Consider the following 14,130-nt stretch of genomic DNA (forward strand, 5'->3'; position numbering starts at 1 on the left):
CTCCAACTTCTGAGTTCCTGCTGTGGAACTGATTTGGATCAGAACTTGTATGGCGGTGACGTGGCACTGCTGTCAGGTACAGGTGTGACATCATCAGCACCGGCATTGTTTAGGTGAAGATGACAGCTGACCGTGACGTCAGCAACAACAGTCATGAAATCAGAGCTCGACTGGTGAATCGTCAGCACCACTGACGGAGAGGGTCAGTTAGTCACTGTGGTCCTGAAGGTGTGATGACGTCACATGTCTCAGAATCCTCCCCCATCCTTCGTCTCTGGTCTCTGGCAACATGCCACCTGGTTTCTGGGTTTCTGGTCCTCCAGACTCAGGTGAGGGTTCTGAGGTCTTTGGTCTTCAAAAACAGAAAAGAAAACAAGACAGAAAAGTTTACACGTTTACTACATCATCCCCAACACGCAGAGCTGAGTAGCCCCGCCCACTTATGACAGGTGACGTCGGCAGGTGTCACTAGGCATCGGCTCAGGAGCTGAGAAGGAAAGAAAGATGACTTCTCCGCGCGCCTTCACCCGTGCGCTGGACACGCCCCCTTGACTGGATAGAAATGTTTGTCACTGACGTCAGTGGAGTGAAACCATGGCGATGACGCGGTGGGCTGGTCTGTAACGTAGAACTGCATCTCCCGTGAGCCCCCGCGCCGCTGGCTCGCAGCATCAGAGAAGAGGTTGTTAACAGAACGGCGGCGGACGTGAAGGAGGACAGGAGGGACCGAGGCTGTCCTCGCGCGGACACACGCAAACGCAGGTGAGCAGCCGTCAGCTGATCGACGGTTCGATCCGTCGTCATCTCCTGTGATGCGGGGAGCGCGAGGACACTCTGTTCCTCGGGAGCATCGGCTCTTATTGTGAAGGCTTGCGCACCCCCCCCCCCCCCCCCCCCCCCGCTGAACAGCTCCAGCCGGTTCGCAGTATTTATACTTCGTGTGCATGTAGTCACAGTCAGCTGATTGATTGATTGATGTCATTGGAGAATTCCTGATCAACTCACAAACCAAACATCCTCTCAAACTGGCGCAAGATGTCCTGATGGGGTCACATGACATGGTCACCTGACTGTTGGTGGCCAGCTGAGTAAATAATAAACAACAACAGGCAGCTGTTGGCCCCGCCTCATCTCTGCCTCTGCCCTTGGACTTTAGAGGGGGGAGGAGTTTCCAGCCTGAGGGGGTCAAAGGTCACAGCTCCATGTGGTTGATAGAAGATGAGAGAACATGACTGTGGACGGAGTGAGACGGGGTCACCGCAGCCCTCCTGCCACGGTCTGCTTGGGTCAGAGGTCAAACTGTGCCAAGACGCTAAATGTCAGGTGAGCCTAAGCCCCCCCCACACACACACACCTGCTGAGGTGAACACACAGATGGTCACAACCAACCAATAACATTCCTTTTGGGGCCTGGTCTGAAAAACTGACAAATACATGGACATTCTTTTTTATACAGATCTACACACACACACACACACACACACACACACACACACACACACACACACAGGTTAGAAAGAGGGTGAAACATCACATTAAAAGCACAAAACAGAAAAAAACTACATCAAGTGAAGGAATGACAAACATCTGAAGAGTGAACATCACATCTTGTTTAAAATGATGAAGCCCGCCCCCTGATGATGCCGGGCTCCAAAGGAGGCGCCTGATTGGCTGAAGCTGTGTGACTGAATGTGACGTGCGTGTGAGCATCAGGAGGCTGAGAACGAGAGCTCTGCACATGCTCAGTGGCAGCTCAGCTCTGCCCAAGACTCACACACACACACATACACAAACACACAAAATCAACTTTCAATGCTCCGCCCATTAACGCGGTGCACACCTCTGCAATCTTTCCCTCAAAGTGATGATTCAGACCGTGGCGAGATGGCGGCACCACAGCCAGCGTGGAGACTTCATCAGCGCCACGCGACCCGCATGTGTGTGTGTGTGTTATAGAAGTAACATGACCAGAGTGTTTATGTGTGTGTCTGCTGTCAGGGTGCATTGGGTGTGTGTGCCGATGGATCAGCTGGTTGCCATGGTGAAGAGCTGGAGAAGGGCGGAGCTACAGACACAGCAGAGTGGCACAGGTAACCCCGCCGCCTCAGGTGTGTGTGTGTGTGTGTGTTCCTCTCCTCATGTGTGTGCATGTTCCTCCCCCCCAGGTGTGTGTGTGTGTGTGTGTGTGTGTGTGTGTGTGTGTGTGTTTGTGTGTGCTCCTCAAGTGTGTGTTCTTCTCCTCAAGTGTGTGTTCTTCTCCTCAGGTGTGTGTTCTTCTCCTCAAGTGTGTGTGTTCCTCTCCTCAGGTGTGATCATCCCGTCGACACTGCAGGTCTTTTCTCCTTCATGACGTTTCATTGGCTGACCCCTCTGGCGGTGCACGCCCACAGGAAAGGTCGGCTCTTACTGGACAACATCTGGTCCGTGTCACAGCAGGAGGGTTGCCGTGCCAACACCCTGAGGTAGGGAGGATCTGGCAGTTAGAACCTTTAAGTCAATGTAATACATTCTGATGGAGTGTGTGTGTGTGTGTGTGTGTCCAGGTTAGCAACTCTGTGGGAGGAGGAGCAGAGGTCAAAGGGCGCTGAGGCGTCTCTGTGCTCGGTGGTTTGGCTGTTCTGTCGGACGCGTCTCCTCCTGTCCATCCTCTGTCTCACTGTCACTCAGCTGGCCGGATTCAGTGGCGCGGTGAGTCTGTGTCAGTCTTCCCAGTCTGACCAGTTTGAAAAGTCTGACCCATGTATTACGCCCTCCACCAGGCATTCGTGGTCAAGCGTCTGCTTGAGTACTCGCAGGAGGAGGAGGCAGAGCTTGGTGGTGGGCTGCTGCTGGTGCTGGCACTCCTGGTCTTGGAGCTGGTGCGCTCCTGGTCTCTGGCTCTAACCTGGGCTCTTAACTACCGGACGGGCACGCGGCTACGGGGGGCGCTTCTGAGCCTGGCCTTCCACAAGATCCTACGTCTCCGCAGCGTGCGGGATCAGACGCTGGGCCAGGTGAGACGGCGCCTCGGCTGTTGGGGATCTCGATGTCACTGCTACAGAAATGAGTCAGAACGTGTAAGGTTGAGCGGATGCCTCCATCTTCCTCCAGCTGGTCAACATGTGCTCCAGTGACGGGCAGCGGATGTTTGATGCGGCGGCGGTGGGCAGTTTGTTGGCAGGGGGCCCCCTGGTGGTGGTGCTGGGTGTGGCCTACAACCTGTTTATCCTGGGACCCACGTCGCTGCTGGGCTCAGCGGTGTTCCTCCTCTTCTACCCGACCATGGTCAGTACCATCAGCAGGCATTCAAGATGGCCGGCTGTTCTGCGTGTGTACCTGTGAAGCGTCTGGTGCGTCTGTGACGTATCGACCGCTCACCTGTGCAGATGTTCAGCTCCAAGCTGACGGCGTACTTCAGGAGGAAGGGCGTGGCCGTCACCGACAGACGGGTGCAGAAGATGAATGAGATCCTCAGCTACATCAAGTTCATCAAGATGCACGCCTGGGTCAAGGCCTTCTCACAGGACATCCACAGTACGTACACACCTGACACGCTCACCAGCTCAGGCCGTTGCTGAGCAACAGTGTGACATCAGACATGTTCTTGACAGGGATCCGTGAGGAGGAGCGTAAGATCCTGGAGCTAACGGGCTACTTCCAGAGTATCACTGTTGGTGTGGCTCCCATCGTCGTCGTGATTGCCAGCGTGGCGACATTCTCCACCCACATGTTGCTAGGACACGACCTGACGGCAGCGCAGGTGCCAAAAACACAATTGCCCGTGTGTTGTTATGTTTAGTGTGTGTTTTTAGCATGTTTACTCACTAGCATGTAGGTCTGTAGACATAGCGTACTGGCCACCCTTGCCATCGTTCTGTATTTATACCAATGAGCAGAAATCTCCAGCATGGTAGCAGTTTGCTGCTGTCTGCTAGCTTTGCTATCAAGCTAACTGGCTAATTACACTTGGAGTCTTCCTCTGTTGCAAAAAGATTGTTGTTATAATAACGGGAGGTTTTAGCTAACTGCTAGCGAAGGATCTTCAAACTCCTCAACATTTGTCTTGGGATGCTAACAGCTTGTTCACGTTGTGTTTCTTCAGGCCTTCACCGTGGTGACGGTATTCAACGCCATGACCTTTGCCCTGAAGGTCACTCCGTTCTCAGTCAAGTCTCTGTCAGAGGCGTCAGTGGCCTTGGAAAGATTCAAGGTCTGATTGCTTCCTGCTTTTGACTACTGATGACGTCATAGTTGAGGACGTGAGGGAAGTACAGCTAATATGGGCGTGTCTGATCCTTTCTGGTGGAAAGTGACTAATGTGGGTGTGGCTAACTTGTTACTACCATTGTAACTAGTCTCACAGGATGGTTGAAGCAGTCGTATTGATGGAGGGATGAGTGACTAGATGGAGGGATGAAAGGATGAGGGATGAGTGTCTAGATGGAGGGATGAAAGGATGAGGGATGAGTGTCTAGATGGAGGGATGAAAGGATGGAGGGATGAGTGTCTAGATGGAGGGATGAAGGGATGAGGGATGAGTGTCTAGATGGAGGGATGAAAGGATGAGGGATGAGTGTCTAGATGGAGGGATGAAAGGATGAGGGATGAGTGTCTAGATGGAGGGATGAAAGGATGAGGGATGAGTGTCTAGATGGAGGGATGAAAGGATGGAGGGATGAGTGTCTAGATGGAGGGATGAAAGGATGGAGGGATGAGTGTCTAGATGGAGGGATGAAAGGATGAGGGATGAGTGTCTAGATGGAGGGATGAAAGGATGGAGGGATGAGTGTCTAGATGGAGGGATGAGTGTCTAGATGGAGGGATGAAAGGATGGAGGGATGAGTGTCTAGATGGAGGGATGAGTGTCTAGATGAAGGGATGGAGGGATGAGTGTCTAGATGGAGGGATGAGTGTCTAGATGGAGGGATGGAGGGATGAATGTCTAGATGGAGGGATGAGTGTCTAGATGAAGGGATGGAGGGATGAGTGTCTAGATGGAGGGATGAGTGTCTAGATGGAGGGATGGAGGGATGAATGTCTAGATGGAGGGATGAGTGTCTAGATGAAGGGATGGAGGGATTAGTGTCTAGATGGAGGGATGAGTGTCTAGATGGAGGGATGAGTGTCTAGATGGAGGGATGGAGGGATGAGTGTCTAGATGGAGGGATGAGTGTCTAGATGGAGGGATGGAGGGATGAGTGTCTAGATGGAGGGATGAATGGATGGAGGGATGAGTGTCTAGATGGAGGGATGAGTGTCTAGATGGAGGGATGGAGGGATGAGTGTCTAGATGGAGGGATGGAGGGATGAGTGTCTAGATGGAGGGATGAGTGTCTAGATGGAGGGATGAAAGGATTGAGGGATGAGTGTCTAGATGGAGGGATAAAAGGATGGAGGGATGAGTGTCTAGATGGAGGGATGAGTGTCTAGATGAAGGGATGGAGGGATGAGTGTCTAGATGGAGGGATGAAAGGATGGAGGGATGAGTGTCGAGATGGAGGGATGAGTGTCTAGATGGAGGGATGAAGGGATGAGGGATGAGTGTCTAGATGGAGGGATGAAGGGATGGAGGGATGAAGGGATGGAGGGATGAGTGTCTAGATGGAGGGATGTGTCTAGATGGAGGGATGAAGGGATGGAGGGATGAAGGGATGGAGGGATGAAGGGATGGAGGGATGAGTTTCTAGATGGAGGGATGAAAGGATGGAGGGACGATTGTCTAGATGGAGGGATGAAAGGATTGAGGGATGAGTGTCTAGATGGAGGGATAAAAGGATGGAGGGATGAGTGTCTAGATGGAGGGATGAGTGTCTAGATGGAAGGATGAAGGGATGGAGGGATGAGTGTCTAGATGGAGGGATGAAGGGATGGAGGGATGAAGGGATGGAGGGATGAGTGTCTAGATGGAGGGATGAAAGGATGGAGGAATGAGTGTCTAGATGGAGGGATGAAGGGATGGAGGGATGAAGGGATGGAGGGATGAAGGGATGGAGGGATGAGTGTCTAGATGGAGGGATGAAAGGATGGAGGAATGAGTGTCTAGATGGAGGGATGAAGGGATGGAGGGATGAAGGGATGGAGGGATGAGTGTCTAGATGGAGGGATGAAAGGATGGAGGAATGAGTGTCTAGATGGAGGGATGAAGGGATGGAGGGATGAGTGTCTAGATGGAGGGATGAAGGGATGGAGGGATGAAGGGATGGAGGGATGAGTGTCTAGATGGAGGGATGAAAGGATGGAGGAATGAGTGTCTAGATGGAGGGATGAGTGTTTAGATGGAGGAATGAGTGTCTAGATGGAGGGATGTGTCTAGATGGAGGGATGAAGGGATGGAGGGATGAAGGGATGGAGGGATGAGTTTCTAGATGGACGGATGAAAGGATGGAGGGATGATTGTCTAGATGGAGGGATGAAGGGATGGAGGGATGAGTGTCTGGTTAAAGGGCTGAGGGGTGTGGCGCCCCCCTGAGGCTGAACCAGCAGGTGTAACTGAGCTGATGTCCGTCTCTTCTCAGAGTCTCTTCCAGCTGCCAGAGGTTGATGACATCCGTGCGTTGCCAGGGGATGCTGAGGTTGCCGTGGAAATGTGTGGAGCCAGTCTTGCCTGGGACGGAGGGGGGCAGAACACCAAGCCCGGTCCACCTGTGCGGATGGCGAGTCGGCTCCGGCACAAGTAAATGTTTAGATTCTGGCTGAAGCGACACAATCTGATGATGCTGCCAGTCGAGGACCACAGGGGTCCCCGGATAGAAAGAGTTTAGCGTCTCTTATTTAGACGCTTGTCAAAGGCCTCCAGACACCCACCCAACCTGATCAAAGAAGTCAGGTAGTCAGGGGTCTTTGGTCTCCAATGATCTACGCCAGGGTTAAACTGGCGTTACAGACCAGGAAGCAGTTTGATCACCAAACAGTGGCGTTAACTGCAGAGTAAACAGAACTGAACAAACAACTTCCTAGAAGCCAAAAGAAAACAAAAAAACAACTCACCTGTGAGCTAAGAAGGTGAAAGGAGTTGCTGGGTCAGGTGACGTTCAGGTGAGGGGCGCTGGATTGGCTCCTGGTTGGTGATGTGCATCTACGGTGCGTTGCAGAGATCCAGTGGATCACCAGGGGGACGAGGAGCCAGAGGAGGTGATGGACTCGCTGCTGAGACGAGGACACGGAGCCTCGGGCCCAGATGACGAGGACGAGGAGGCCTGTCCCCCCCTGCTGTCCCCCGTCTCCCCGCGAGCTCAGCCCACCCTGCACTGCATCAACCTGAGCGTCCAGCAGGTGTGTCACCTGGTCGTGTCTCTGCTGGATCGAGTTCCTTCGGTTCGGCTTCTGGGGCTTCTTCTCGCCGACCTTTGTCCTCCTCGCCGTTGTTTCTGTTCTGATTCATTTCTCGTTCTTTTGAGTTTACGTTTAGTTTCTAGTTGTTTCCTCAAAAGTGTGACCGTGTGTCCGTCCAGGGGAAGCTGGTCGGGGTCTGCGGCAGTGTCGGCAGTGGGAAGACCTCCTTGATCTCGGCCATCTTGGGACAGGTGAGGCTCCGCCCCTTCCTGTGAACCCCTCTGCTGGATGGACTAGCATATTGATCTGTGATTGGCTTGTGTGGCAGATGACGGCGGTGGAGGGCAGTGTGGCTGTCAGAGGGCGGCCGGCCTACGTGGCTCAGCAGGCCTGGATCCTGAACACCACACTGAGAGACAACATCCTGTTTGGACAGGAGTACCAGGAGGACCGGTGAGACGGTTCATGAGTCATGGATGAAATCAAATGACAGACGGAACTGACCAATGAGGAGAGAGAAACATTTCCACTGATCAGCTGATCGGTCTCTCCGTATCTACAGGTATCAGTCCGTGCTTAGCGCCTGTTGTCTCCGCCCAGACCTTGCCCTGCTGCCCAATGCTGACCTTACTGAGGTGACATCACTTCCTGTTTCTGTTACAGTCCAGAGTTGTTTTCATTGTTACGGATGCAAACAGTTAAGAGGAGTTGACCATGAGGTCTGAGGTCACTCACCTACGGGTTGTGCACTTGCTGGGGTCCAGGTTATGTCATCCCAGGGGGGTTTGGAGACACGCCCCCTGACTGACACGTCCCGTCCTTCCGGACGTGTTGACCAGTTCATGATGTTTGTCTCTTGCTGCGCTTTCCCTTGCCAGATCGGTGAGCGGGGCGCCACCCTGAGCGGTTGGACAGCGCCAGCGAGTCAGCCTGGCCCGCGCCCTCTACAGTGACCGAGACATTTACGTCCTGGACGACCCACTCAGCGCCCTTGATGCCCACGTGGCCAATCACATCTTCCACAGGGCCATCAGGAAGCAGCTCTGCCACAAGACCATCATCTTTGTCACACACCAGCTGCAGGTAGAGCTGAGGACAGGTGTTGCAAGAATTACTGTTGCACGTTGGCCTGCTAGTAACCTGTGTGTGTGTGTGTGTGTGTGTGTGTGTGTGTGTGTCTTTGTATGTGTCTTTGTATGTGTCTTTGTGTGGGTGCAGTACCTGGTGGATTGTGATGATGTCATCCTGATGAGGGAGGGCAGTATCGTGGAGCAGGGTCACCATGACGACCTGATGAGGCTGAATGGGGACTACGCTGCCATGTTTAATCACTTCCAGCTGGGAGATACTCCACATGTAGAGGTACCTGTCTGTCTGTCTGTCTGTCTGTCGGTCTGACTGTCTCTCTGACTCTCTGACTGTCTCTCTGACTGTCTGTCTGTCTGTCTGTGTGTTTCAGGCTCCCAGTAGGAAGAACAGTGGCTCTCAGAGAAAAGCAGCTGACAGCAAACCAGGCTCAGTGAAGAAGAAGATTCCAGTCCTGAAGAGCAACGGTAACACCTGGAACGCCTGGAACACCTGGAACACCTGGAACACCGTCACACTTCTGACTCCACAGTCAGAAGTGTGACGGTGTTCATTTCGACTGCTATTAATAACATGGTCTTAGGTCTAAGATGAAGATTTGTATCTAAAGCCATAAAAGTGAAACACCTGTAACACATCTGCATCTTCCTCTGTCTTTGACTGCTTCCTGTCATGTGACATTGAAGGGGAGGTGCAACACTATGGAGGTGTGGCCTGGCCTGTGTTCCGGCTGTACATGGCAGCATGCGGTGGCGTCGCCTCTTGCCTGTTGATCCTGGTGCTGTTTGTGTTAAATGTAGGAAGCTCCGCCTTCTGCCAGTGGTGGCTGAGTTACTGGATCAACCAGGGCAGCGGGGTGAGACTCCGCCTCCTCCTCCTCCTCCTGCCACTTTAATGTCTGCCTCCACCTGACTCCTCGTCTTTGTCCCCCCAGAATGCCACTGTGGCCCATGGCAACGGCAGCGCTCTGAGCACTAACATGAAGGACAATCCCATGATGCAACACTACGCTGTCATCTACGCCTCCTCTATGGGAGTCATGCTGCTCTTCAAACTCATTAGAGGCGTCGTCTTCGTGAAGGTGATGATGTCACTGATAAGACTGAAATGAGAGGTTAGAATATGGAAGGTATGAGGACAAACACGGCGATCAGGTTGTTAATGAACTATAATCAGTCAGGTTTTTGTTGAATTCGTCGGTGTGGAAGATCCACTTCCTGTTTGATCGAAACATATAATTTGTGTTTGCTCTCCTGAGAAGTTTGTCCAGAGTGTGTGTCCCCTCCTGATGATGTCACCTGGTGTCCTGCAGGGGACGCTGCGAGCCTCCTCCAGACTGCATGACGAACTCTACCACAAGATCCTCCGCTGTCCCATGAAGTTCTTTGATGTGACGCCAACCGGACGAATCCTCAACCGCTTCTCCAAGGACATGGATGAAGGTAACACCAGCTCCTGTCCGTCAGGAGGGTGAGGCTACTTGGACACCGGCTGACCGTGTCTGTCCCTGTGTCTCCTGCAGTGGACACTCGTCTTCCGTTCCAGGCTGAGATGTTCATTCAGAACGTCATCCTGGTGTTCTTCTGCCTGGGCGTCATCAGCTGTGTCTTCCCCTGGTTCCTGGTGGCGGTTGGTCCTCTGGTCGTGATGTTTGCGGTGCTCCATGGCGTCTCCAGGGTCTTCATCCGGGAGCTGAAGCGGCTGGACAATGTGACAATGTCTCCCTTCATGTCCCACATCACCTCCAGCATCCAGGGGCTGTCCACGCTGCAGGCCTACGGCCGGGCGCCAGACTTCCTGAACAGGTCAGGACCCCAAACTCGCCTGCTACGATATCTGGAAACATGGCGGACGATGTGGGGGGCCAGGGGTTGCGTGGTCCTCAGATCCTTTGATCCTGGTCAGTGGAGGTCGCTGCCTTACCATCCAATCACGGGCAGCAAGCGTGGCGAGCAGAGAAGCCACGTTTGTTGCGAACGAAGATGTGACGTAAATAAAACAGAAACACGCAACGGAAGCCATCCAAGTCTCTAACCGCATTGGTGTCCTTCAGGTACCAGACTCTGCTGGATCAGAACCAGGCTCCATTCTACCTGTTCAGCTGTGCGATGCGCTGGCTGGCGGTGCGACTGGACGTCATCAGCGTGGCTCTGATCAGCCTCACTGCCCTCATGATGGTCCTCATGCACGGGCATATCCCTCCCGCCTACGCTGGCCTCGCCATCTCCTACGCTGTGCAGGTAACTTCCAGTGAAATTCGGTGACATCACCACCTTCACGGGATGATGACTCATGTTTCCCGCCTGTTCGCCAGCTGACAGGGTTGTTCCAGTTCACCGTGCGTCTGGCGTCCGAGACTGAAGCTCGTTTCACCTCCGTGGAGAGAATCCACCACTATATTCAGGTAGGAGCGGCGCCGCTCAGCTGATCATCAGTACCTCACAGACGAGTCCTGCTCTGTAAATGACATGAGGTCTCGGTGTCAGTCGCTGTCCCAGGAGGCACCAGCCCGGGTCAAAGGTCATTCCCCTCCAGCAGACTGGCCCCAGCAGGGGGAGCTCGTGTTCCAGGAGGTAGAGATGAGGTACCAGGAGAACCTGCCTATGGTTCTGAACAGGATCTCCTGCACCATCCGACCCAAAGAGAAGGTCGGCATTGTGGGCCGCACTGGATCAGGTACCATAGGGTCAGAGGTCATGAGGCGAAGGGAAGGGGTCAGAGGTCATTATCTGATGAAGATGTCTGAGGACACGCTGTCCGTCCGTGTGCAGGGAAGTCATCGCTGGGCGTGGTCCTCTTCCGGCTGGTGGAGTGTAGCGGCGGCTCAGTTCTGATCGACGGCGTCAACATCAGTGATATCGGACTGGCAGACCTCCGCAGCAAGCTGTCAATCATCCCACAGGACCCTGTGCTGTTCAGTGGGACGGTGAGGTGGGTCCACCCATGACAGTCGCCCCACCCCACCCACACCTGACACCATGTGTGAAACCCCACCCAGCGTCTGGCCCGGAACCTACGGGGGTCTGTGTGGTTCCCCCAGAGGTCCTGTTAGCTTCTGTTCCGGATTTATTAGCTGATCACATCGTCGCTGTAGAGGACAAAACTTAAAACTGTTGCTGCCATTTGATGTTTTTAGAAATGAAACAGACTTGATTGACCGTTAAAGTAGCAAGATGGAGGCTTATTGTCGCCGTGTTTCCAGGTTCAACTTGGACCCGTTCAGCCAGTACACGGAGCAGCAGATCTGGGACGCTCTGGGCAGGAGCCACATGAAGGAATGTGTGAGTAGCAACGGAACCTCGCCATGTCAAAGTCACGTGGACGTTCTTTGTTCTCTAGAGGAGCGGCCGTCTGCTTCCTGGAGTGACTGAGTTGACGACTCGTCTCATGACGGGAAAGCAGTTGGCGGTAGAACCTGGACAGTTTGAAGAAGAACGTTGAACTGTCGCGATAAAAACCCGCTGCGCTCAGCTGCCAGGTTCCTGAGACGTTTGTTCAGGAAGTCTTTAGAACCTTGATTTTCTTCTTCCTTTCTTCTCTTCTCTGAGCATCAGATTCATAGTGACCCGACATTTTGAGGGTACCGAACTTTAAAAAAATGTCAAATTTGGATCAGTGGCCCGGGCCAAACCATTTTAGTGTTGGGGTGGGGGGCGGGGTTCTTGCCTACTACAAGATCAATTAGGAAGAAAACAAAAAAAACCTTTATGCAGTTCAAGTTTTCCTTACCTTTTCTACAAACAGGCATATTTTTGATTTTTTTTAATGACTTCAGAACTTAATGAGGGCCCAGTTCTGCTCCCCTGTGACAAGAACGCTCCAACTCTCCTCCTTAAACTGATCAGGGAACCAGAACGTAAGAAATGTCCCGCGCACATCCTCGTCTGGCAGTCCTGATGCCTGAGTCGAATGAGGATGACGGAAAAGAACTGAATTTCCGTCCACAAATTCGCATTTGCTCCACACACATTAACCCCCCCACCTGTGTGATGGACTTCCTGTCTACGTGTCAGGTGACCCAGCTGCCCCTGAAGCTGGAATCGGAGGTGGTGGAGAACGGAGAGAACTTCTCGGTGGGTGAAAGACAGCTGCTGTGCGTGGCCCGAGCGCTGCTGAGGCGCTGCAAGGTGAGACACAACCCTTTGACCCCGCCTCCCCTGGACATCTGGTGTCTGACTGGCCAGCTGTGTTCTCAGGTGCTGATCCTGGATGAGGCCACAGCGGCGATGGACGCTGAGACAGACGCTCTGATCCAGGAGACGATCCGGAGCTCATTCCAGGACTGCACCACCCTGACCATCGCTCACCGCCTGCACACAGTGCTCGCCTCAGACCGCATCATGGTGCTCAACCAGGGACAGGTACCGCCTCCGCCACAGGCCAGCCAGTCAGAGTTCAGCATCACCACGTCCTCAGTTCAAGCTGCTAATGTCTGTCTCCAGTCGTTCCACTGAGGGGACACGGACACTTTTTTATTTCCTTATTTTCCGTAGAGACCCTCCTCTCGGGAGCTGAGACCCAGGCTAGTTAGCTTAGCACAATGACTGGTAGTGGGTGGGAAGTGTTAGCATAGCTCCGTCTTTGCCTGCGCTAATATGGCGGGGGTTGTGTGTAACTATCTAAACATGTAATTGGTCCAGGTGGTGGAGTTTGACGAGCCATCCAGGCTACTGGCCAATGAGAACTCTCGGCTGTGCTCCATGATGGCCGCCGTGGAGAGCAAGATCTCTGTGCGTGGGTGAGGAAGCAGGTGTAATGAAGAGCCGTGCGTAGTTCCAGGTAACACCTGCGGAGGCGCCACTCCGGCTCCCAAACTGTCACTTCTCTCTCCTCGGAGGCGAAGTCACGACCCCGCCGGTCTCTACACCCTCGCCGTGCAACATGAAGTTTTGTGTGATTGTGTTTCTTTCCCAGGTGCTGCCTGACTTGAAGCTCACCTTCATTTGTTTATCAGAGTTTCTTGTTCTGTCTGTCAGAAACCACAGGTTTCCTTCTGCAGCCTCAAGGAGAGCAGAACAAATCAATACACACATCGATTACACTTCGATCGATTCATTTAATGGTATTATTAGGATTGTTATTATCAGCAGTAGTACTAGTACTAGTAGTAGTAGTAAGTATTAGTTCATCAGCACGTTGATCACCTGAGGGTGTTTTAAAGGTGCTTTATAAACACAAGTTGACTTAAAGACAGATGTGAACGTGGAGGGGGACCCAGTGGGACCTGCCTGGACCTACCGGGACCCAGCAGGACCTGGATTTTCTTGTTTGAAGATAAAGTCTTTGATAGCGTTGGACGTTTGTGATCAGGTGTATGTTGATATGAAGATGGAGGAGGAGTCACCACGCTGACCTTCCAGTCCAGCTCATTTAGAGTTTTAGCCTGGTTTATTAACTCTAATTGTATTTTATTTTGAAAAGAAACCTCAGGTGTTTCCTGTTATTGTCTGATTTCTACTTAAACTATTTGAGTTTATTGTTGTCAGTTTCTGCCCAGCAGCTCAGCCATGATTCCGTCGTAGGAGTCCTGATTTAGTGTCTGTTCATGTTTTTGTATCTTTTGCTGCCAAAATAAAAGCCTGTCATTGGCCTGATAGTGTGTGTTAGTGTGAGTGTGTGTGCTTGTGTGTGCGTGGTGTGTGTTATATTAACAGCCTTCACAACTGCCTCCTCAATCAGTGCAGCTTTATTAACACTGCTGACATCCACAGTTCAACAACAACAACAAAACCGCGCTGGTAAATCAGTGGAAATCTCCCAGCCGCTCAGTTGTGTGACCTTTGACCTCGCCGA

At 52.7% G+C, this 14,130-nt stretch overlaps 1 protein-coding gene across 1 annotated transcript; it reads left to right on the forward strand.

Annotated features, from left to right (window-relative positions):
* Positions 1–349: 349 nt before the first annotated feature.
* abcc5 (ATP-binding cassette, sub-family C (CFTR/MRP), member 5) lies at positions 350–13,915 on the forward strand. The gene is given in 31 exon segments (XM_086216899.1): positions 350–762; positions 1,157–1,323; positions 1,999–2,090; positions 2,307–2,462; positions 2,544–2,688; positions 2,760–2,993; positions 3,091–3,264; positions 3,366–3,513; positions 3,591–3,739; positions 4,082–4,189; positions 6,495–6,652; positions 7,071–7,251; positions 7,431–7,502; positions 7,580–7,704; positions 7,814–7,886; positions 8,130–8,159; positions 8,161–8,334; positions 8,470–8,613; positions 8,711–8,804; positions 9,024–9,193; positions 9,272–9,418; positions 9,650–9,779; positions 9,860–10,142; positions 10,391–10,577; positions 10,652–10,741; positions 10,824–11,013; positions 11,109–11,268; positions 11,540–11,618; positions 12,351–12,464; positions 12,534–12,698; positions 12,978–13,915. Coding segments are annotated over 30 exon segments (4,179 nt in total). The 5' UTR covers positions 350–762; positions 1,157–1,218; the 3' UTR covers positions 13,080–13,915.
* The last annotated feature ends 215 nt before the right edge of the window (positions 13,916–14,130 follow it).

Source organism: Aulostomus chinensis, chromosome 10, assembly GCF_037954235.1.
Source record: "Aulostomus chinensis isolate RoL2024-O1b breed Wild chromosome 10, RoL_Achi_v1.0, whole genome shotgun sequence".
Taxonomy (NCBI): Eukaryota; Metazoa; Chordata; class Actinopteri; order Syngnathiformes; family Aulostomidae; genus Aulostomus; species Aulostomus chinensis.